Source organism: Corapipo altera, unplaced genomic scaffold, assembly GCF_003945725.1.
Source record: "Corapipo altera isolate COAL_440 unplaced genomic scaffold, ASM394572v1 113, whole genome shotgun sequence".
Classification (NCBI taxonomy): Eukaryota; Metazoa; Chordata; class Aves; order Passeriformes; family Pipridae; genus Corapipo; species Corapipo altera.
In genome coordinates, this window is record NW_020884895.1 from 3,249,586 (window position 1) to 3,267,565 (window position 17,980).

Here is a 17,980-nt window from a genome sequence, read left to right on the forward strand (position 1 = left end):
TCCCTGTTGTACCCCCGGGACTGGATTCTTCTCCCCCGGCACCGCCGGGCTGGTTGGGGCCGGGCCGGGGCCGGGCTCCCCCCATGGGGCCCGGGCTGATCTCTCTCTCTCTCTCTCTTTCTCTCTCCCCTCTCTCCTCTCTCCCAGTCAGTCGGATGAACGGTCTCTGCAGGCCCGCTCAGCCGGCCCAGGTTTTTCCCGCGGGGGGGTGAGTATCCTGCTCACTCCGAGTTGTCAGGGGCTGGGGAGACCAGGTCTGGCTGTGCCTGGGTGTCCTTGTCTGCTGTGGGACATTCCACCCCCTCTCTTTTGGAATGAGTGGTCTCAAGGCCAAGCTAAGCTGTCTTAGTGATGGGCTGCCTGTGCCAGGCCCCTTCGGGTTCTCCGTGAGAAAGGGCCTGGGGGGAACACCAGGAGGTGAAACGCAGCGTCTGCCACCTCCTGAAACCCTGGCAGGGCCCATCTCCACTGCGGGTTCCGCTCGCAGAACCCCTGTGGTGGGGTGGCACCCCCATAAGAACAGCCCGGGGGGGATTGGGGTGCCCAATGTCCTGGTGTCGGTGGGACGTGCCTGGCAGTGCCCGCAGCGGGGCTGGGGGCCGGCAGTGCTGACGCGTCCAGGCGTCAGGTTACAGGAGGCACCACGGCTGTTCCCTCGGGTGCCCGGCCGGCAGCAGGCTTGTCGAGTGCCATGGGGTGCACGAGACCCCTGGCAGGGGGCAGGATGGAGGGTACTGCCTCTCTTTCCTGCCCAGGCGGCCTTTGCACTGGGGCGGGGAGAGCAGCACTGGCTGCCAAGTCCTTCCTGGGACAGTCAGGAGGGTGTCCGGGCTGCCTGTGTGCCGGCAGTGGCGGGGGGCTGCAGGCTCCCCTGGGCAAAGCAGTGGCCTGGAGTGTCAGGGGTGGGGGGGGGACGAGGGAGCTGCTCCCTGCCCTCCCTGGTAGGCGTTTGTGGTGTGTGCTGGGGACCCGGCGCCACCAGCAGGAACAGGTTTGGCCAGCCAGGGGAAGCATTTAGTAGGTCAGCCGGGGTGGAGCTGGGCACGGCTGACGCCGGGGTGCCGCCGGCCCACCCAGCCCCCTGGAGTTGGTGGTGGCCTGGGTGCTGGTGCCAGATCTACCTGGGCACTGGTGCCCACTTGTGTGGGGGGCCCAGCTGGGCTTTGTGGTGTCACCTTGGGTGGGTCAGTCCTGCTGGTGGGCATGGCTGGGTTTGGGGCGTGATGGTGGGCTCTGCTCTGCAGGCTGTGAGGACCTGCCTGGGCTCAGTGACCTGGCAGTGCCACCCCCTTCCTCTCTGTGGCCCAGTGGGGCAGGAAGGGATGGCTGGGGGTCTGTGCCTTGGTGGGATGCTATCTCTGGGGCATGGCTGGTGCCTAGCTTTATGCTGGTAGGGCTGGAGATGTGCAGTTCTCAGGGCTTACCTGGACAGGGGACAAATACCAGGGTGCTGCCACCTCCAGCTTATGCCCACTGTCCCTGTCCCTGCAGATAGCGAGGGGATCCTTATGCACAACCCCATGAAATGAACAAAGCTCCACAGCCCACAGGAGGAGCCCCAACAGCCCCACACCCTGCCCCTTCTCCCGGACTGCCGCAGGTAACTGTCCCTTTTGGGGATGAGGGACCCAGCTTTGCCTCACCAGTTGGTGCCAGGGGCAATGGTGCCATCTCCTTTCCTCCCTTCCTCCTTCCAGCCGACGTTCCCACCTAGTCAGACGGCACCTGTGGTTTTTAACCCGGCACCGACCTCACAAATGAATACGCCTTCTCAGCCGCGCCAGGTAAGGGTTTTGCGCCTCATCGGAGAGGGTGATAAGGAGTATCCAGCAGCTTTCTGCCTCCTGGCCGAGTAGCGCTCACTACTACAGAGCCCAGGAGCTCTGTGGTGCCCCTCAGGGCTGGCGTGCACCTGCGAAGGGGGAGTGCACCCGCGATCCGGATCACAACCGCTACCTGAGGACTTCCTGGCCCTGGGGTGGGTGGGCAGTCGCCTCCAATGGGGGTGCCCACCGAGTGACTGCTCTTCTCTCCTTCCTCCCCTGCCCCAAACCTCCCTCTCCTCCTCTCTCAGTTTCCAGCAGGGCCTCGGGCTATTCACCAGCAGGTACTAACCCACTTCCCTTGCCCTGCATGCTGAACACCCTGCCCTGACACTGCACAGAAACACCCATCCTGGGCCTGAAGGGACTGGGAGCATGTGAGGACCCCAGAGCTGGGGAACAGGCTTGTCTGGGGAAAGTGGGGGACACCTCTTTAATTTTGGGTTGGTTTTTCTGCAGTGTCTCTCCAGTTCCCTCCTTGCATGAAGCCTGCAGCATGTGGCTGTGCCTGTGCTAACTCCAGCCCAGGCTGTTGCTTCTGTCTGTGCCCTTCATCCTCCTCTTCCTCCCCACTTTGCTTGGTCTCCCAGAGCCCTGCAGTGCTGCGCAAGGCTCTGGACCTCCATCAGCCCTCTTGTGTGGAGGAGCTGCTGGGGACAGATCTGGTGACATCCTTGGCTATGCTGTCTGGGAGCCCTTCAGACCCTTCCCTGCCCCTTGGGAGGTCCCTACAGGGGACCTCAGTGGATTTGGGATGTGGGCAAAGGGCTCCTTGGCTGCCTGTCCTCTCCTTTGCTAGCCTGGTCCCAGTGCCGGTAACTCCTGTCTCTCTCTTTCCCCTTTTCTCACTGTATGCGTGCGCTTGCTAACAGGGAGGATTCAGGTCTCTTCAGGTAATGCTTTCTCCTTGCCCCGGGGGGTTCGTGCGCGGACCTTTCCCATTCGTCGCTGGGCTGGAGCTGCTGCTCCCGGGGATGCTCCTGCCTGGCAAACAGGCCGGGTCGGGATGAACGGCATTGGCCGGGGTGGGAATAGCCAGCTCCACATGCTGTCTGGCTCCGGCACGGCGGGACTACAGGTCCCAGCATCCTCCGCGAGCGCCAGGAACCGGTGCGGAGCACGCCGGGACCCGCCGCCGCCGAGCTGCGTGCGGCCGTGGCCGGCCCCGGGCGCTGGAGCTGCCGGCCCCCGGCGGGCCGGGCCGGGGCTGCACCGGGCATGAGCTGGGTCGGGTGGGCCCAGGCAGCCCCGCAGGTGCGTGAGGGCAGGATGGTGCCGGGATGGGGGGGCTACTTTGGGGGCTGGAGAGGGGGGGGCGGCACCCTGGAGGGGGGGGGGGTGGTGTCTCCCCTCCGTGTGTGGCGGTGCCAGATGGAGGTGCCGGTGCTCCCGCTGACACTGCACCCCATCTCTCCCCAAGCATTTCTACCAGAACAGGGCGCAGCCTCCCGCCAGTGCGTCCCGCGTGCAGAGTAACACAACGGCTCGGCCCGGCCCTCCTGCCCATGTGTATCCGGCTGCTTCCCAGGTGATGATGATACCCTCCCAGATATCCTACACACCTTCCCAAGGAGCCTATTACATTCCCGGACAGGTGAGGGCTGTGTTCTGGGCTCTGTGGGAGGGGGCTGGAATGGGCACCAGTGGGAAGCGTTGCCTGGGGTTGGAGCCCAGGTCTGTTTTGGGAGGGTGCAAGTGGTCCCCCAGGCTCTCTAAACACCCACGACTTTGAGAAGGGTGATGCTGGCTCTGTAGAGAGGCTGCAGACAGCACTGGTCCCCTCCCCAGCAGCTCCCCTGCGGCACTTGGTGTGCACTTTGCTTGTGTCCTGCTCCCTGCCCTGGTGCCCATCTAGTTCACAGGCAGGTGTGGGGTTACGTCATTGGTTTGGGGGTATGTCTGTGCCCTGCAGGGGACGTAACTGATCTTTCTTTTTCTTCCCCATTGCAGGGTCGCTCCACATACGTTGTCCCGACCCAACAGTACCCGGTTCAACCTGGCGCCCCTAGTTTTTACCCTGGAGCCAGCCCCACAGAGTTCGGGACTTACGGTACAGACAGAGGGGTTGCTCCGCTCCCTGGTGCTCTTCCAGTCCCAGCACTTTCCCCTTTTTTTACTCCCATGCCTCTGGTCTCTTTTCATCCACCTGAGCTTGGGAGCTGAACACAGACCCCTGTACTTTTGCCAGCTCACTGTGGCTAACTTTGTGACTCCATTGCAGGCCGTTTTGGGGGGTAGGGAGTATTGCTCATCTCCCAACAGCACATCGTGTCCCACCGGTCCATTCACCCCCGCCCTTTTCCAAATCTGGGCTGATTAATGTTTAACTGTCCTGGTGGAGGGCTGGGGCAGACTTTATCCCCTGCTCCCCCTTGCTTGCTATCAAGGTGGTGAGCAGTTCAGTGCTTGCTGACCACCCTCAGCTCCTGCTCCCCAGGATCTGAGCCGGGGTGCTCCATGCCTGCCCTCTCCTGGTGCTGGGGAGTGCAGTGTGAGCAGCCCCTCCTTCTTCCCCCCGCTCGCATGTGGCCACCCGGGCCGTGACTATATTTAGGCTTGGTCGGTCCTGGGAGGCCTGGCAGACACAGAAATGTGAGCTGAGGCCTCTGGCCTGGCCCCGGCACAGCAGGAAAGCATAATCGGGGCAGAGATGGGCTTCTCCTGAGCCAGGTACGTGCCCAGCCTCCCTCCCTCTTGCCCTGGGGCTCAGCCAGCACCTCTGAGGAGGGAGGTGGCCCCTGGCAGTGCTTGGCTCCTATGCTTGGACCAGGGCACAGCTGCACCTTTGTGCACAACCCTGGGTGTCTGTATGAGGTTTCAGGATGGATTTGCCTCCCCGTCTCTGCTTTGGGGCTGCTGTGCCTCTTCCCAGGGGAACTGGCAGCAGCTTGCCCCTTGCCCACAGGACTGGGTGGGTGACTTGGCATGGTTTGCCCCTTGATGGATGAGTCAGGTTGTCCCTCCTTTCTCTTATCTGGTCCCCAGGGGTGGGAAGCTCAGGGTCTACCTTCTTCTCCCTGTGCCTGGCCCATCCCAGCGTGTGAGGCCCATCCAATGCCCCTATGTCCTTTCTGAGCAGAGGGAGGGTCCCTGAGTCAGGGATAAGGCAGTCACCAGGGCACCATGAGTGACTTTCAGGGTTAGTGCAGTGGGGAAGGCACCTTAGCTGAAGGGAACCAGGACCCAACTGTGCCTATCCCACCACACCTGTATCCTTGTGGCACTGCTCTGGGGTGATGCTCAGGGATGCCCTGGCAGGAGCAGAGTGCTTCTCCAGGGCTGTGCCAGCCCTGGATGGGGTCCAGCTCTGCCTCTGGTCCCCAGCACGGCTCCCTTGTCTGGACTGGGCTCGCCAGAGGCTCCAGCTGCACGGGGAACGGAGCCCCTCTGCCTGGGTGTGAATGGAGGGTGTGGATGGGGCTGCCTGGTGCCGCCCTCGGGCTGGTGCTGGCCCTTGGGAGATAAGGGTGCCGGCAGCAAGGAGGCCGCCCGTGGAGCCAGGACGCCCATACCTGTCATGGCCGAGTGTCCAGGCAGGGCTCTTGGTGGCGAGGAGCCGGTGGGCACGGCGGGCGCCCGCGGGGCCTGGCTGGGCGTGGGGGCGGCGCAGGGACGCTCTCTGCTTCACAGGGAAGGAATTTGGTCAGGCCTGTCAGGCGGGTTGGGATGATCCAGGCCGGATGTGATGGGGGTTTGCTGCAGAGCGGCGAGAACTCCCCAGACTCCTGACAGACCCCTGTGTTTGGGAGATCAGAGAGGCCCCAGGACGGGCTTGGAGGATCTGGGTTGACTGGTCTGACACTCTCTCCTCTCCTCCAGCGGGTGCGTATTACCCGGCGCAGGGGGTGCAGCAGTTCTCGGCGGGGGTCCCCACTGCCCAGGTCATTGTGAGCCAGCAGCCACCAATCCCCCCAAAACGAGAGCGCAAGACGGTAAGGAGCCATCTGCCTCCAGGCACGGGGGGCTTGTGTGCAGGAGGGGGTATTGTGCCAGCCCCAGGTGCTGGCAGTGTGTAGTATGGGATGCAGTGCAGCACACCAGGGAAGGGGGGCAGCACAGGGCTGTACCTGCAAAGGCTGGGGGGCTTAGTGAGGGAACTGGGGTGCACAGTGGGTGCCGGCGACCTTGGCCGTCCCGGCGGGCAGCGTTGTGCTGAGTCATGGCTCCTGGGAGGGCGGGGGTGCCGCGGCTGCCAACTGCTGTCTGCTCCCGGAGATGCCGGCACTTGGAGGCCTCGCACGGGGCCTATTTATAGCGGGGAGCTGGGTGGCCCCATGCTGGGGGGTGGGGGGTGCTGCTGGGAAGGGGAGTGCTGGCATTTCCTCATCAGAAAGGGGTTGAGATCTGTATTTGGTGTACTGGGAGCAGGTCGTGTTTACAAGGTGGAGAGAACAGGGTGCCTGCCTGCATTGTGCCACCCACCATAGTCCTAGCCAGACTCACGTGTCACCCCCACTCACACTGCAACAGGGTGCCCTGTAGCTCGGGCTGCACCCATGGCAGGCACGGGGCCAGTGAGACTGTGTGCTTACGGTCTGTGCCTGGGGTGGCATGGAACTTGCTGTGATTTCTGTGTGCTGAGGCTGGTCTCCTGTGTTGTCCCTGAAGTGGAAGGAGGTCCCTGCAGTCCCTGTGCCAGCACAGTGATGCCTTGGGATCCCCTGACATCTGGAGATGGACACTGGCCTGGGGATGTGGTGCTGGCTCCAACTGCCTGGCGTGATGGCTTGCAAGGCACTGGGACAGGCCAGTGTCTGTGGGACACTGTGCCCTTTGGTGAGGGGATGTGGCACCCACTGGTCCCCAAGCTGTGCGTGGCTGGGGCAGGCACTGCACTGAATGAACCTCTCCTCTCCCTTTGGATAAGGGAATGTTGGGCTCAGGGAAAGGGGGTGGCTTGAGTGCTGTGTCCCCACCCTGCCAACAGCTTCCCCTCTCTACCCTGACCCTTGGACAGATCCGGATACGAGACCCCAACCAAGGTGGCAAAGACATTACTGAAGAAATTATGTCTGGAGCAAGGACCTCATCCACCCCCACCCCTCCACAGGTAAGGGTACCCTCCAACTCCCTAACTGGGGCAGCAGGAAGTGCATGCAGCCTATTCAACTCCCTCTTTGCCCCCCCCAGGCTGGAAGCGGTTTAGAGCCCCAGGCCAACGGAGAGACCCCCCATGTAGCAGTTATTGTCCGGCCCGGTAAGTGCCTGTGCCAGGGCTGAGTGTGCCAGCTGGCATGGCTACTGCCAGGCTACCTAGAGTTGGCACTGTGGGGTGTGACATGCCAGCCCTGCTGTTCCTTGGTTCTTCTGGGGCTTGTGGGGTCAAATGCTTTCCCTACATACCTGAGACCTCTGTCCCCATGTTGGGTCCAGGAGAGTTTATGGGGGATGTGTGCTCATCTCAGCAGCCCCCTGGGCACTGGAGGACACCTGTTGTTCCCATCACCCATTTGTGATATGGCTTGGCACATCTGTCCCTACTCCTGTAGATAGAGGGATCTGGGGAGGAGTGCAGGGTGAGCAGAGGATCAGAGCCCCCCATTAATGCCACCCACCGTGCATGGTGAGCAGAGGATCAGAGCCCCCCATTAATGCCACCCACCTTGCAGATGACCGCCCGAAGCCCGCGCTGGTGGTGAGCAAGCCTGTCTCCCTGGAGCCCAGCAAGTCGGCCTCCCCATCGCCTCCCCCTCCCCTCATCCCCGAGGTGGAGCCCGTGGTGCTCTCGGCTGTGACGCTGGTGCCAATGGAGCCTCCCGTGGACACGGACACAAAAGCGGAGCAGGGCGAGGCACCACCTGACCCGCAAAAGACGTTTAGCACCATCACTACAGTGCCAGGGCCTGCGGAGCTGCCCCTCGTGCCCGCGCCCAACATGGACACGGTGGATGTGGAGGAGGAGGAGGAGGAGGAGGAAGAGGAGGTTGTTATTCCCCTCCCGGAGCCCACCCCGCAGGAGCCTGTGCCCCCCGAGGTGCCGCCGGTGCCCGTTGTTCCCCCCATGCCAGCCGTGCCCATGGTGCCGGCCGCGCCGTCGCCGCCGCCCATTGTACCACAGGCTCCTGAAGCACCCGCCAAACCCGCATCCCCCAGCCCCCCACCGCCCCGGGAAGAGCCCTGCCCTGAGCCCACTGCTGAGGCCAATGGGGTCTTGGAGGAGGTGCCCGAGCCGGTCCCTGAGGCACCTGTGTGCCAGCCGCTGCCAGTCCCTGAGCCGGTGCCCACGCCCACCCTGGACTCCCCCATTGCCCAGCCCGAAGAGCTGCCCTTGCCCAATGGGGTGGAGGGCACTGGCAAAGTGGAGCCGAGTGAGGAGCAACCTGAGTCGGATGTTAGCCCCATCTCAGAACCTGAGGAGCCAGCCCAACCCAGCACCCCTGCCTCCCCCCAGGCAGAGGAGGAGGAGGAAGAGAGTGAAGGCCCTGCTGAGGCCCAGGAGCGAAGCTCGAGTCCGGCTCCTGCCCCTTCGCAGACCTCGGAGGCGACTGCTCGAGGTTGGCAATGCTGGGCTGGGGTGTGCGGGGCTGTGGGGTGCCCCAGTGAGGTGTTGGGTGATGGGGGCCGTCGTGTGGGTGTGGTGCTAGGCATGGGGTATCTGGAGAGTGTTGGAGAACGGGATGGGGTTGGGGACATGCAGGTATGGGATGCTGATGGGGACAGAGTGCCTGTGGATGGTGACATGGGGAGTACATCCACGTGGAGGAGTATGGAGTGGGTATAGAGGGTCTGTGGGGTGCCATGGGAAATGGAAGTGTGTTTTATGGGATGACTTATGCAGAGGTGTAGGGTGGGTGTATCAGGGTTGTATCTGAGGACTATCCCCAGCCATTTGAGGACACAGGGAGGTGGAGGATTGGCAGGGAAGATTTGGGGCACCCTGTGTAGAGTTATGTAAGTACACAGGAGTGCCTGGGCAAAGTGGGGTGCTCTGGAGGTGTGCTGGGGTGAAGATATTTCTCTCTTTTTTTTTTTTTTTAAGCACCCTGCACAGGAATGTTGGGGTTTCAGCGGGGTGATGGGAAAGATGGGTGCACAGGATATGTTTATATCAAGTACCCTATGCAGGGATACAGCCGGGGCTATAAGAGGGCAACCTGAGAGCAGGTGTGCTTCTGGGGAAGACATCTATGTGGGCTGGTGTACTGGGGTGCCAGGGAGAGGAGTGTATATGGGGGCAGACGTGGTGTGTATGGGAGTGTCCACATAAGAGCTGCTCTGTGGTGGGGTGTGGGTCTCTGTAGGGATCCCTGAGGAGGACGGAGAGCACTGCACTAGAGGAGTGGTGTGGATGGGAGGCTTTGAAGAAGGACAGGGTGAATCGGGATGCAGAATCTGGATGGGGAGAGGTGTGAGATGTGTCTGTATAGGTATATTCTGGGATGTCTGATTAGGGAGTGGGCTACCTTGGTGGAATGTGTGTAGGATTTGCAAGGCTGCAGATACCGAGGTGGGTGCACTGTGTTTGGGGATGGAGGCTGTGCTGGGGTGGCAGGACCACATCCCTGTGGCCCCATCATGAAGCTCACCTGGTGTTACTGGGGCTTTGCTGGTGACCCAGTAACTGGTGTCTGGGTACCTGGGGGACTGGCAGGGTTCTTGTCTTTCACTTCCCCATCTCTCCTCCCAGTCGCCATGTCGGTGCCAAAGAAGAAGCGAAGGATGAAGGAGCTGAACAAGAAGGAGGCAGTAGGTGATCTGCTGGATGCCTTTAAAGAGGTGAGTATCCCAGGTGTGTCCAGGGATCACCCTGTGTCCCATCTCCTCCTGTGATGAACTCTACTTTGTACCATCGTGTCTGGGCCACTGATGCTCTGTGATGGTAATGAGGATCTGAGGCGGGGCGACACCAAGGAGTGGGGTGGAGAGGGCAGGACCAGACTCGTGAGGTGACTGCTGTCCCTGTCCCTCTCCCTCCCAATGCAGTCTCAGACTGGTGACAGTGCCTCGGAGGCGGAGAACAAGCCCCCCACGTCCACCCCTGCCAGTGAAGCAGAGGACGTGGCTCCTGCCCGTCCACAGGAAGAGTCAGAGGAGACGTGGGAGGAGAAGGAGGACAAGCTGGCCCCAGAGAAGGGCAAGGCTGCCAGCCAGAAGTACGGCTACAAGGAAGGTGAGTTGTACCTTGGCACAGTCCTCTGCTGGCAGCCACCACCTCTGGACCCAGTGGTGGGGAGGGTGGGGGTGGCATGTCCTAAACCTGCCATTTTCCTCCCATCTTGTCCTCAAACTTGGCATGGGGTGGGAGACAGAGGCCCCAGCATGAGGGTCCTGGCAGGAGGCAGGGAGCTGGTAACATCAGGCTTTCTAAGCGAGCAGTGTCATTTTCATGGTGTACCAGGCTGGAGCAGCTCTGTGGTTGTCTATATCCCACCTCGCTTGTCCCTGTGTGGGCCTGGACTTGCCACAGCTCAGGGTGGAGGAGAATATGGGACAGACCACATCAGGGTCTCCCTCTTGTTCTCCCACTGCAGAGCAATGGAAGCCACTGAACCCTGAGGAGAAGAAGCGATATGATCGAGAGTTCCTACTGGGCTTCCAGTTCATCTTTGCCAGCATGCAGAAACCTGAGGGGCTGCCCCAGATCACAGATGTGGTGCTGGACAAGGTCGGTGCGGCCCTGGAAATTGGGGAAGCATGGGTGGTGGAGAGGTGGGGGTCTGGCTCCTCTTTGAGCCTTGTCAAGGCAGAGCAGGGACTTACCTGCTGTGCTCAGGGTCCTGTTGCAGCACACGCAATCACCCTTGAGCCTGGGTTCTGTGGGTGGAGGCACCTCTGGGGCCTTCTTTCCAGTTCCTTGTCCCGGCTCTGAGGCTGGGGGATGGATCCGTCCCGCTCCTCTGCCCCCGGGCATCCTCAGCCGTGTGTACCTTCGCAGGCCAACAAGACCCCACTACGGGCACTTGACCCCATCCGCTTCAGTGGGATGAACTGCAGCCCTGACTTCACCCCCTCCTTCGCCAACCTTGGCCGACCTGTCATGGGCAACCGGGGCCTGGTGAGTATCTCATCACTTCACTCATGCTGTCCTGCTCCACCTCTCTGTGATGATCAAGCTTTCGAGCCGCTGTGTCTGGGCCACTGATGTCCATGATGGAGCTGAGGATCTGAGTGGACGGACTGGGGACTCGCTAGGAGCCGGCCCAGCTAGTCCCAGAGCAAAGAGCTGAGTTTCTTCTCCCTGTGTCAGCCCTCAGGGTTGGGTCCTCGCCGCTCCCAGCAGAGCCAGAGGAAAGAACCCCGCAAAATCATTGCTACTGTGTCTCTCAATGAGGATGTCAAGCTGAACAAGGCTGAAAAGGCCTGGAAACCCAGCAGCAAACGTGCTTCCGAGGAGGAGGATCCTGAGAACATCAAGACGCAGGTGGGAGCTGGGGCGGGTGGGCAGTGAGAGAGCAGGGAAGGAACGTACCTGGCTCTTGCTGATCCTGTTGTCCTTGCAGGAACTGCTCCGTCGTGTCCGCAGCATCCTCAACAAGCTGACACCCCAGATGTTCCAGCAGCTGATGAAGCAGGTGATGGAGTTGTCCATCGACACGGAGGAGCGGCTCAAGGGTGTCATCGACCTCGTCTTCGAGAAGGCCATCTCGGAGCCAAACTTCTCTGTTGCCTATGCTAATATGTGCCGTTGCCTTATGGGGGTGAGCAGAAGCTGGAGGGTCTCCTGCTGAACAGGCAGAAGTTTGTTCAGGTTTCTAAGCCTCAGCTGAGCTCAGCAGTTTACCGGTCCTTCTGTGTGGGATGGGGAAATGGATGTGTGGATGGAGGACCAAGTTCAGAGTCTTAGCAGAGCATCACAAAGTTGTAGGGTGGCTTTTCCCTTGTTTGAGCAGTACCAACTTAGCTAGTCAACTTTTGGGGGAGACAGAGCTCATGCTCCCTGTCTGGGTTGTACTTCTCCCTGCAGCTTAAAGTGCCCACAACAGACAAGCCCACAGTGACTGTGAACTTCCGCAAGCTGCTGCTCAACCGCTGCCAGAAGGAGTTTGAGAAGGACAAGGACGACGATGAGATCTTTGAGAAGCGGCAGAAAGAGATGGACGATGCCAGTGCTGTGAGTTGGGGTGGGAGGCTGCAGCTGAGGGCTGATGTAGGTGTCCTTGGGGTGACTCTGGGCGCTGAACTGTCCTGCTGTGCTTTTCCTGCAGCCCGAGGAGAAGGCCCGCATGAAGGATGAGCTGGAGGAGGCGCGGGACAAGGCCCGACGACGATCCCTGGGCAACATCAAGTTCATTGGAGAGCTCTTCAAACTGAAGATGTTGACGGAGGCCATCATGCATGACTGCGTAGTGAAGCTGCTCAAAAACCATGATGAGGAGTCCCTAGAGTGCCTTTGCCGCCTGCTTACGACCATTGGCAAGGACTTGGACTTTGAAAAAGCCAAGGTAGTCCCTGCCCTGCCCTGCCCTGCCTTGCCTTACCCTGCCCTTGCCTTTGGGAAGGATGTGACCCTGGCTCTGTCCCTCTATAGCCCAGGATGGACCAGTACTTCAATCAGATGGAGAAGATCATCAAAGAGAAAAAGACATCATCCCGAATCCGTTTCATGCTGCAGGATGTCATTGACCTCAGACGGGTAAGGTGCATGGAATGCTGTTGCCTGGGGACTGTCCTCTGTCCCCTGCTTGATCCCATGGAGCTGCTGGTCTGTGTCCTCTGGGTGCCAGCAATCCGTGCATCCCTGGGAGGGGAGAGGTGGGTATGTAAGTTGTGGCCAGCCCCAGAGACACCATGCTAGCCCCAGCCCTTGGTTATCATGGTAGTGGTAGTGGGCACACAGTAATCAGCGGCTGTTTAATGCAGGGGGGCTCCAGAAACTGAGCCCTTTTGTGCCAAAAGCTGCCACAGCACATGAGAATGGTGATGGCTGAGGCAGGAACCAGCCTGAGATTGAGGGTGGGAAGGGGGGATGTCACTATCTCCCTTCCCCAGCCACCTCAGTGCCCTCTTCCCTTCTTCCCTGCCATCTGCAGAATAGCTGGGTGCCTCGGCGAGGAGACCAGGGCCCCAAAACCATCGATCAGATCCACAAAGAAGCAGAGATGGAGGAGCATCGAGAACACATCAAAGTGCAGCAGCTCATGTCGAAGGACAAGAGGAGAGGACCCCCTGGGCCATCCTCTGGTGGTGAGTGCCTGGGTTCAGGGGCACCTGAGGCTACCTGGGGTGAGTTTCATTCACTGGGCACTGCTGGATACAGGACTGGACCTTACAACTGTTCCTCTTGTGCCCAGGGCGCAGTAGCTTGGTCGCAGATGATGGCTGGAACACGGTGCCCATCAGCAAGGGCAACCGGCCCATCGACACCAGCCGGCTAACAAAGATCACCAAGGTGAGGCGGGAGGTGTGGTGCGGCAGCCGAGGCGGCTGCCTGGCCTGGATGCTGCCTCGGTGTGGGGTTCAGGGCTGACTCTCTCTCTCCACCTGCAGCCTGGATCCATTGACTCCAACAACCAGCTCTTTGCACCGGGTGGGCGGCTGAGCTGGGGCAAAGGCAGCAGCGGAGGGTCTGGCGCAAAGCCCGCAGATTCAGGTAGACAGTGTGGGACTGGCTGGGTGCTGTGGGATGAGGTGGGAGAGGGCATCCTTCCCCCAGCAGTTCCTGTACCGGGGAGGTGCTAAACTCTGAGACTTCCCTCTTTTCACGCCCAGCATCTGATTCAGGGCGACCAGCCACGAGCACCTTGAACCGCTTCTCAGCACTCCAGCAGTCGACACCTGCGGAGAGCTCGGAGTCCCGCCGTGTGGTGCAGAGGTGAGGGGCTAGCCCTGCCTTGGTGGGTGGGCATGTGGGGAAGAAACCTGAAATTGAGCTGTTGTCAGTCAGTATGTAGGCAAGTTATGGTGTCTTGACTGGAATAATCCCCTGTGGCAAGATGGGGCCTTGAGGGGGCTCGGAGTCAGTGGTGAGTCCTTGTGGCAAGGAAGATTGACCCCATTTTGGGTTTCCTCCCTATGGTTTGGCACTTGGGAGACCACATCTGGGTGCTGGGTCTACCTGGGAGTCCTGAGACCAGATGAACATTGATGGACTGGAGGGAATCTTGTGGAGGCTGGTGTATGAGGTCCCCAAGGAGAGCTGGAGTTTGGGTTTGTTCAGGAGAAGAGGAAAATGGGGTTTTCTCTGCAGTTTGCAGCAGGAGGAAGGTGTGGGCAGGACGAGGCCAGGCAGTGCTCAGCCATGGCAGTGGACAGAGTGAAAGGCAAAGGGCGTGAGTTGGAACGGGAGAAAGGGAAAAGTATTTTCCCCCAAGAAATGATCAAGTGCTAAAAGAGGTGGGGACTGGAGTGGGACAGCCTTACTTGCAGAGCTCTGCAGTATTGGGTCAGGGAGGGTGGTGACAGACTCTTCACATTGTGTGCATCTTTCTCCCACTCAGGAGCAGCTCCAGCCGTGACAGGTCAGAGAAGGCTGGGGAGAGAGGGGACCGGGAGTCACGTTCGGAGAAGGGCAGTGACCGTCTGGAGCGTCCCGACCGGGGAGAGCGGGCAGACAGGAACAGGTCTACCATCACCAAGAGGAGCTTCAGCAAAGAGACGGAGGACAGAAGCCGAGAACGGGAGAAGCAGGGCGGCCCTGAGGCTGTGCGCAAGGCTGCCAGCATGACGGAGGAACGGGACCGAAGCCGAGAGACCAGTGAGCTGGGGAGCAGCAATATCCCAGGGTCTGGCTGTGGCCTGTGGCTCTGCCTGTCTCAGGAGGTGCCTGATCCTTGATCTCTCCTTGCAGTTAAACAAGAGCCAGCACCTCCTGCAACATCCACCAAGCCTGCGCTGTCGGAAGAGGAGCTGGAGAAGAAATCCAAGGCGATCATAGAGGAATACCTGCACATTAATGACATGAAGGTGAGAGGATGGCGTGGCCAAGCACAACACCATCTGGTCCCCCTAACATGCAATACGCTTCCCTACATGGCATGAGCAGGGTACTGGTGGTGGCTGGATGTGGAAGAGGGAGTCAGAGCTGGCTGTGGGGAAGTACTGACCCACCTTTTCCCTGCAGGAGGCTCTGCAGTGTGTGCAGGAGCTGGGCAGCCCCTCCTCGCTCTACATCTTTGTGCAGAATGGTATTGAGTCGACACTGGAGAGGAGCACCATCTCCCGTGAGCACATGGGGGCCTTGCTGTGCCAGCTGGTGAAGGCAGGCACGCTCTCCAAGGAACAGTACTACAAAGGGTGAGGGGCCATGGCAGCCTGGTCCTAGGCTAGTATTTACCTGGTTTTGAAATTGGCCCTGCCTTGAGCAGGGCTCAGCACTGAGAACTCCTGAGGTCCCGCCTAGCCGAGGGCACGGGGACTGCTGGATCCCAACAGCTCCCTCTGCTCTGCAGGCTGCGGGAGATCTTGGAGATTGCAGAGGACATGGAGATTGACATCCCACACATCTGGCTGTACCTGGCTGAGCTCATCACCCCCATCCTGCAAGAGGAAGGCATCCCTATGGAGGAGTTGTTCAGGTGAGGGCTGTGTTCCTTAGCAGGGCTGGCATGGCAGGGCTCCTCGTGACAGGTAGCTCAGCCAGGTTTCTTGTGCCCCACAGGGAAATCACAAAGCCCCTGGTGCCCATTGGGAAGGCCACCACGCTGCTTGTTGAGGTGCTGGGCTTGTTGTGCAAGGGCATGGTAAGTTCACGGGGCTCACGTGACTGCCAGTTGCTGCCTTGAGGACTGGCAGCCTACCTGGGGGCCAGGTGACTATGTAGGGATTGAGCCCCCCTGCCACCAGAGGGGATGATGCGTGGCATCCCTTGCAATGTCTGGGTCATGGGGGTGGTGTGGCCAAGCTGCAGTATCTTTCTTCCTGGAGATGGGAAGGCATGGTGTGCTGATGCTGACTGTCCCACAGAGCCAGAAGACAGCAGGCAAGCTGTGGCGGGATGGGGGCCTGAGCTGGAAGGAATTCCTGCCTGAGGACCAGGATGTCAACAAATTTGTCACAGAGCAGGTGGGAGCTTGGTGGTGGTGAGGGATGGAGGTGGGCTGTCAGGGGACCCTGAAGGACCCTTCTGGGGGTGTGGTGCTCCCCTGTGCTGCCTTTAACAGCTGTCTCTGCCTGCTTCCCTAGAAATTGGAGTACACGATGGGGGACAGCTCGGACACGCCGAGCCGCAAGGAGCTGACCTCAGAGGAGCTGTGCAAGCAAATGGACAAACTGCTGAAGGAGAACCCGAACAACCAAAGAATACACGACTGGATTGAGGTGCGGATGTGGGTGCAGTGCTGTGTGTCTGGGGGCTCCCTCCTGGCTCCCTCTCCAGCTCACGGTCCTCTACCCTCCCCCCTCCAGGCCAACCTGAGCGAGCAGCAGGTCTCATCCAACACGTTTATCAGGGCCCTGATGACGTCTGTGTGCCACTCGGCCATTGTCTGTGAGTACCAGGGTGTGGCAGGAGGGGGGGGGGCTTCCCCTGTTCCCACTGCCTCCCTCTCATGCCCCATCTCCTGCAGTCGAGAACCCATACCGCGTAGACACCATGGTCATCCGCAACCAAGCCAAGCTGCTGCAGAAGTACCTACGGGATGAACAGAAGGAGCTCCAGGCGCTCTACGCCCTGCAAGCCTTGGTGGTGAAGTTGGACCAGCCTCCCAGTGAGTGTGGGGTGTGGGTGGGCTGAGAAGGGGGGGTGGCAGGTGTGTCCCCACCCCAGCAGGCTGGCTGGTGGCTGGAGAATGGCAGAGGTCCCCCTTTGTCCCCCCCAGACCTGCTGCGGATGTTCTTTGATGCCCTCTACGATGAGGACGTCATCAAGGAGGAGGCTTTCTACAAGTGGGAGTCCAGCAAGGACCCAGCAGAGCAGCAGGGCAAAGGGGTAGCTCTCAAATCGGTGACAGCCTTTTTCACCTGGCTCCGTGAAGCCGAGGATGAGTCGGACAACAACTGAGCAGCTGTAAGGAGGAGGAGGAGAAAGCGGGGAGAGAGAGCGGGGCACCCCGGGGAGTGACTCCATCCCCTCCCACCCATGGACTTGCTGATGCCAGGGCTGAGGGACCTGCTGTGCCCCCTGCAGCCCCCTTCTCTCTTTCAGTTCTCTCCTTCCTTCCTCTGTCCTGGTTCTGTTTGTGAGGCCTGTATTAGTTTGTCATGATGATAATAAACGGATGCTGACAGAGGCGGTAGCTGCCATGGGTCCCCTTGGGGACCCTCCTTACCCCCCTCCCAGCACAGGCACACTGGGTCTCTGGGAGTGGGGCAGAGCACCCCTGGACTCATGTCATGGAGAGGGGGGATAGGATGGGGACATAGCTCTCCCCTCCTCTCCCTCCTCCTCTTTCTCTTCCCCCCTTCTTGCTGAAATATAGAGATTATATATATATGAACATATTAAATTTGGTTTGGGGACAGGAGCGTGATTTCTCCCCCTCCCCTGTCCTCTTTCTATTCCTCCATCACTGCCTGGACCTCCCCCTCTATGGTTTTTAAATTTTAAATATAAATCATTCCCCCCCAGCTCCTGCTCTGACACCTGGGGAGGGTGTCGGGAACTGGGCGGGGTGGGGGGAGCGGCCCCTTCTCTCTGGGCCAGGCTGAGTCCCTCCAACACCCCAAAAGCCCCCATCCTTCTCCCAAACGTTTAAGGCCACAATTGGGCAAGTGACAGGGCGGCCCCCCCATCCGCGTCCCCTGTATTTATAGAGCGCCGGATGTGATGAGCCGCATGTGTAATTATTAAAACAAGGATTCAATTACTGGTCACGTGAATTTGTAAATAATTTTTTTTTTGCCTTTCTTTTTTTTTTTTTTCTTTATGGAGTATTTAATTGAAGATTTAAAGGCATCTTTTCACCTTAAAACTGGAAATAAAAGAACATTGCTAAATAATGCCCCGTGTGCCGCTGTTGCCACCCCCCCACCCCGTCCCATGTCGCTTGTGCCTGGGCTGGTGTGGGGTGCCAGCCTCAGGCATGGACAGGGACCAGTCTCCCCTGTCACCCCAGGGCAGATGGTAGGTACCCCCCATTCCAGGCCTGGGAGGGTGACAAGGGGATTATATATGCCGGCAGCCAGGCCCCCTGGACTCCCCTCGCTGGCTCTGCCTGGCACAGGGTGTCCCGTGGTGGAGCAGACAGCCTTGCCAGCAGCTTGGCTGTGGAGCAGAGTCCTGATTGTCCTGAAGTCTCCCTTTTCCCACAGGCACAAGTGGCAGAACCTGTGTGGTCTCC

General features: G+C 60.0%; 1 protein-coding gene and 2 non-coding genes across 12 annotated transcripts; all 3 read left to right on the top strand.

Moving 5' to 3' along the window:
- The first annotated feature begins 91 nt into the window (after window positions 1-91).
- On the top strand, window positions 92-17,639 carry EIF4G1 (eukaryotic translation initiation factor 4 gamma 1). 10 transcript variants are annotated; one of them, XM_027647721.1, is made up of 34 exons: window positions 92-208; window positions 1,492-1,600; window positions 1,698-1,784; window positions 2,075-2,107; window positions 2,696-2,716; window positions 3,244-3,417; window positions 3,774-3,873; window positions 5,643-5,755; window positions 6,781-6,873; window positions 6,954-7,020; window positions 7,433-8,317; window positions 9,451-9,539; window positions 9,747-9,933; window positions 10,295-10,428; window positions 10,681-10,818; window positions 11,011-11,184; window positions 11,264-11,461; window positions 11,728-11,874; window positions 11,969-12,205; window positions 12,292-12,396; window positions 12,794-12,947; window positions 13,055-13,152; window positions 13,251-13,353; window positions 13,473-13,575; window positions 14,201-14,457; window positions 14,551-14,666; window positions 14,824-14,996; window positions 15,152-15,277; window positions 15,361-15,442; window positions 15,666-15,764; window positions 15,885-16,019; window positions 16,107-16,188; window positions 16,268-16,408; window positions 16,520-17,639. In XM_027647721.1, the coding sequence occupies exons 2-34, from the start codon at window positions 1,526-1,528 to the stop codon at window positions 16,699-16,701; spliced, it is 4,908 nt and encodes a 1,635-aa protein (XP_027503522.1). In that variant the 5' UTR covers window positions 92-208; window positions 1,492-1,525; the 3' UTR covers window positions 16,702-17,639. The 10 variants fall into 10 exon arrangements, with proteins under 10 accessions (XP_027503522.1, XP_027503523.1, XP_027503524.1 ...); XM_027647722.1 differs by having other exon boundaries at window positions 13,485-13,575; XM_027647723.1 differs by having other exon boundaries at window positions 10,699-10,818.
- Window positions 9,585-9,661, top strand: LOC113949333. The gene has a single exon (XR_003528426.1). It is a non-coding gene; the product is annotated as a small nucleolar RNA SNORD66 (small nucleolar RNA).
- Window positions 10,860-10,935, top strand: LOC113949334. Its single transcript, XR_003528427.1, has one exon. It is a non-coding gene; the product is annotated as a small nucleolar RNA SNORD66 (small nucleolar RNA).
- Window positions 17,640-17,980: the final 341 nt, after the last annotated feature.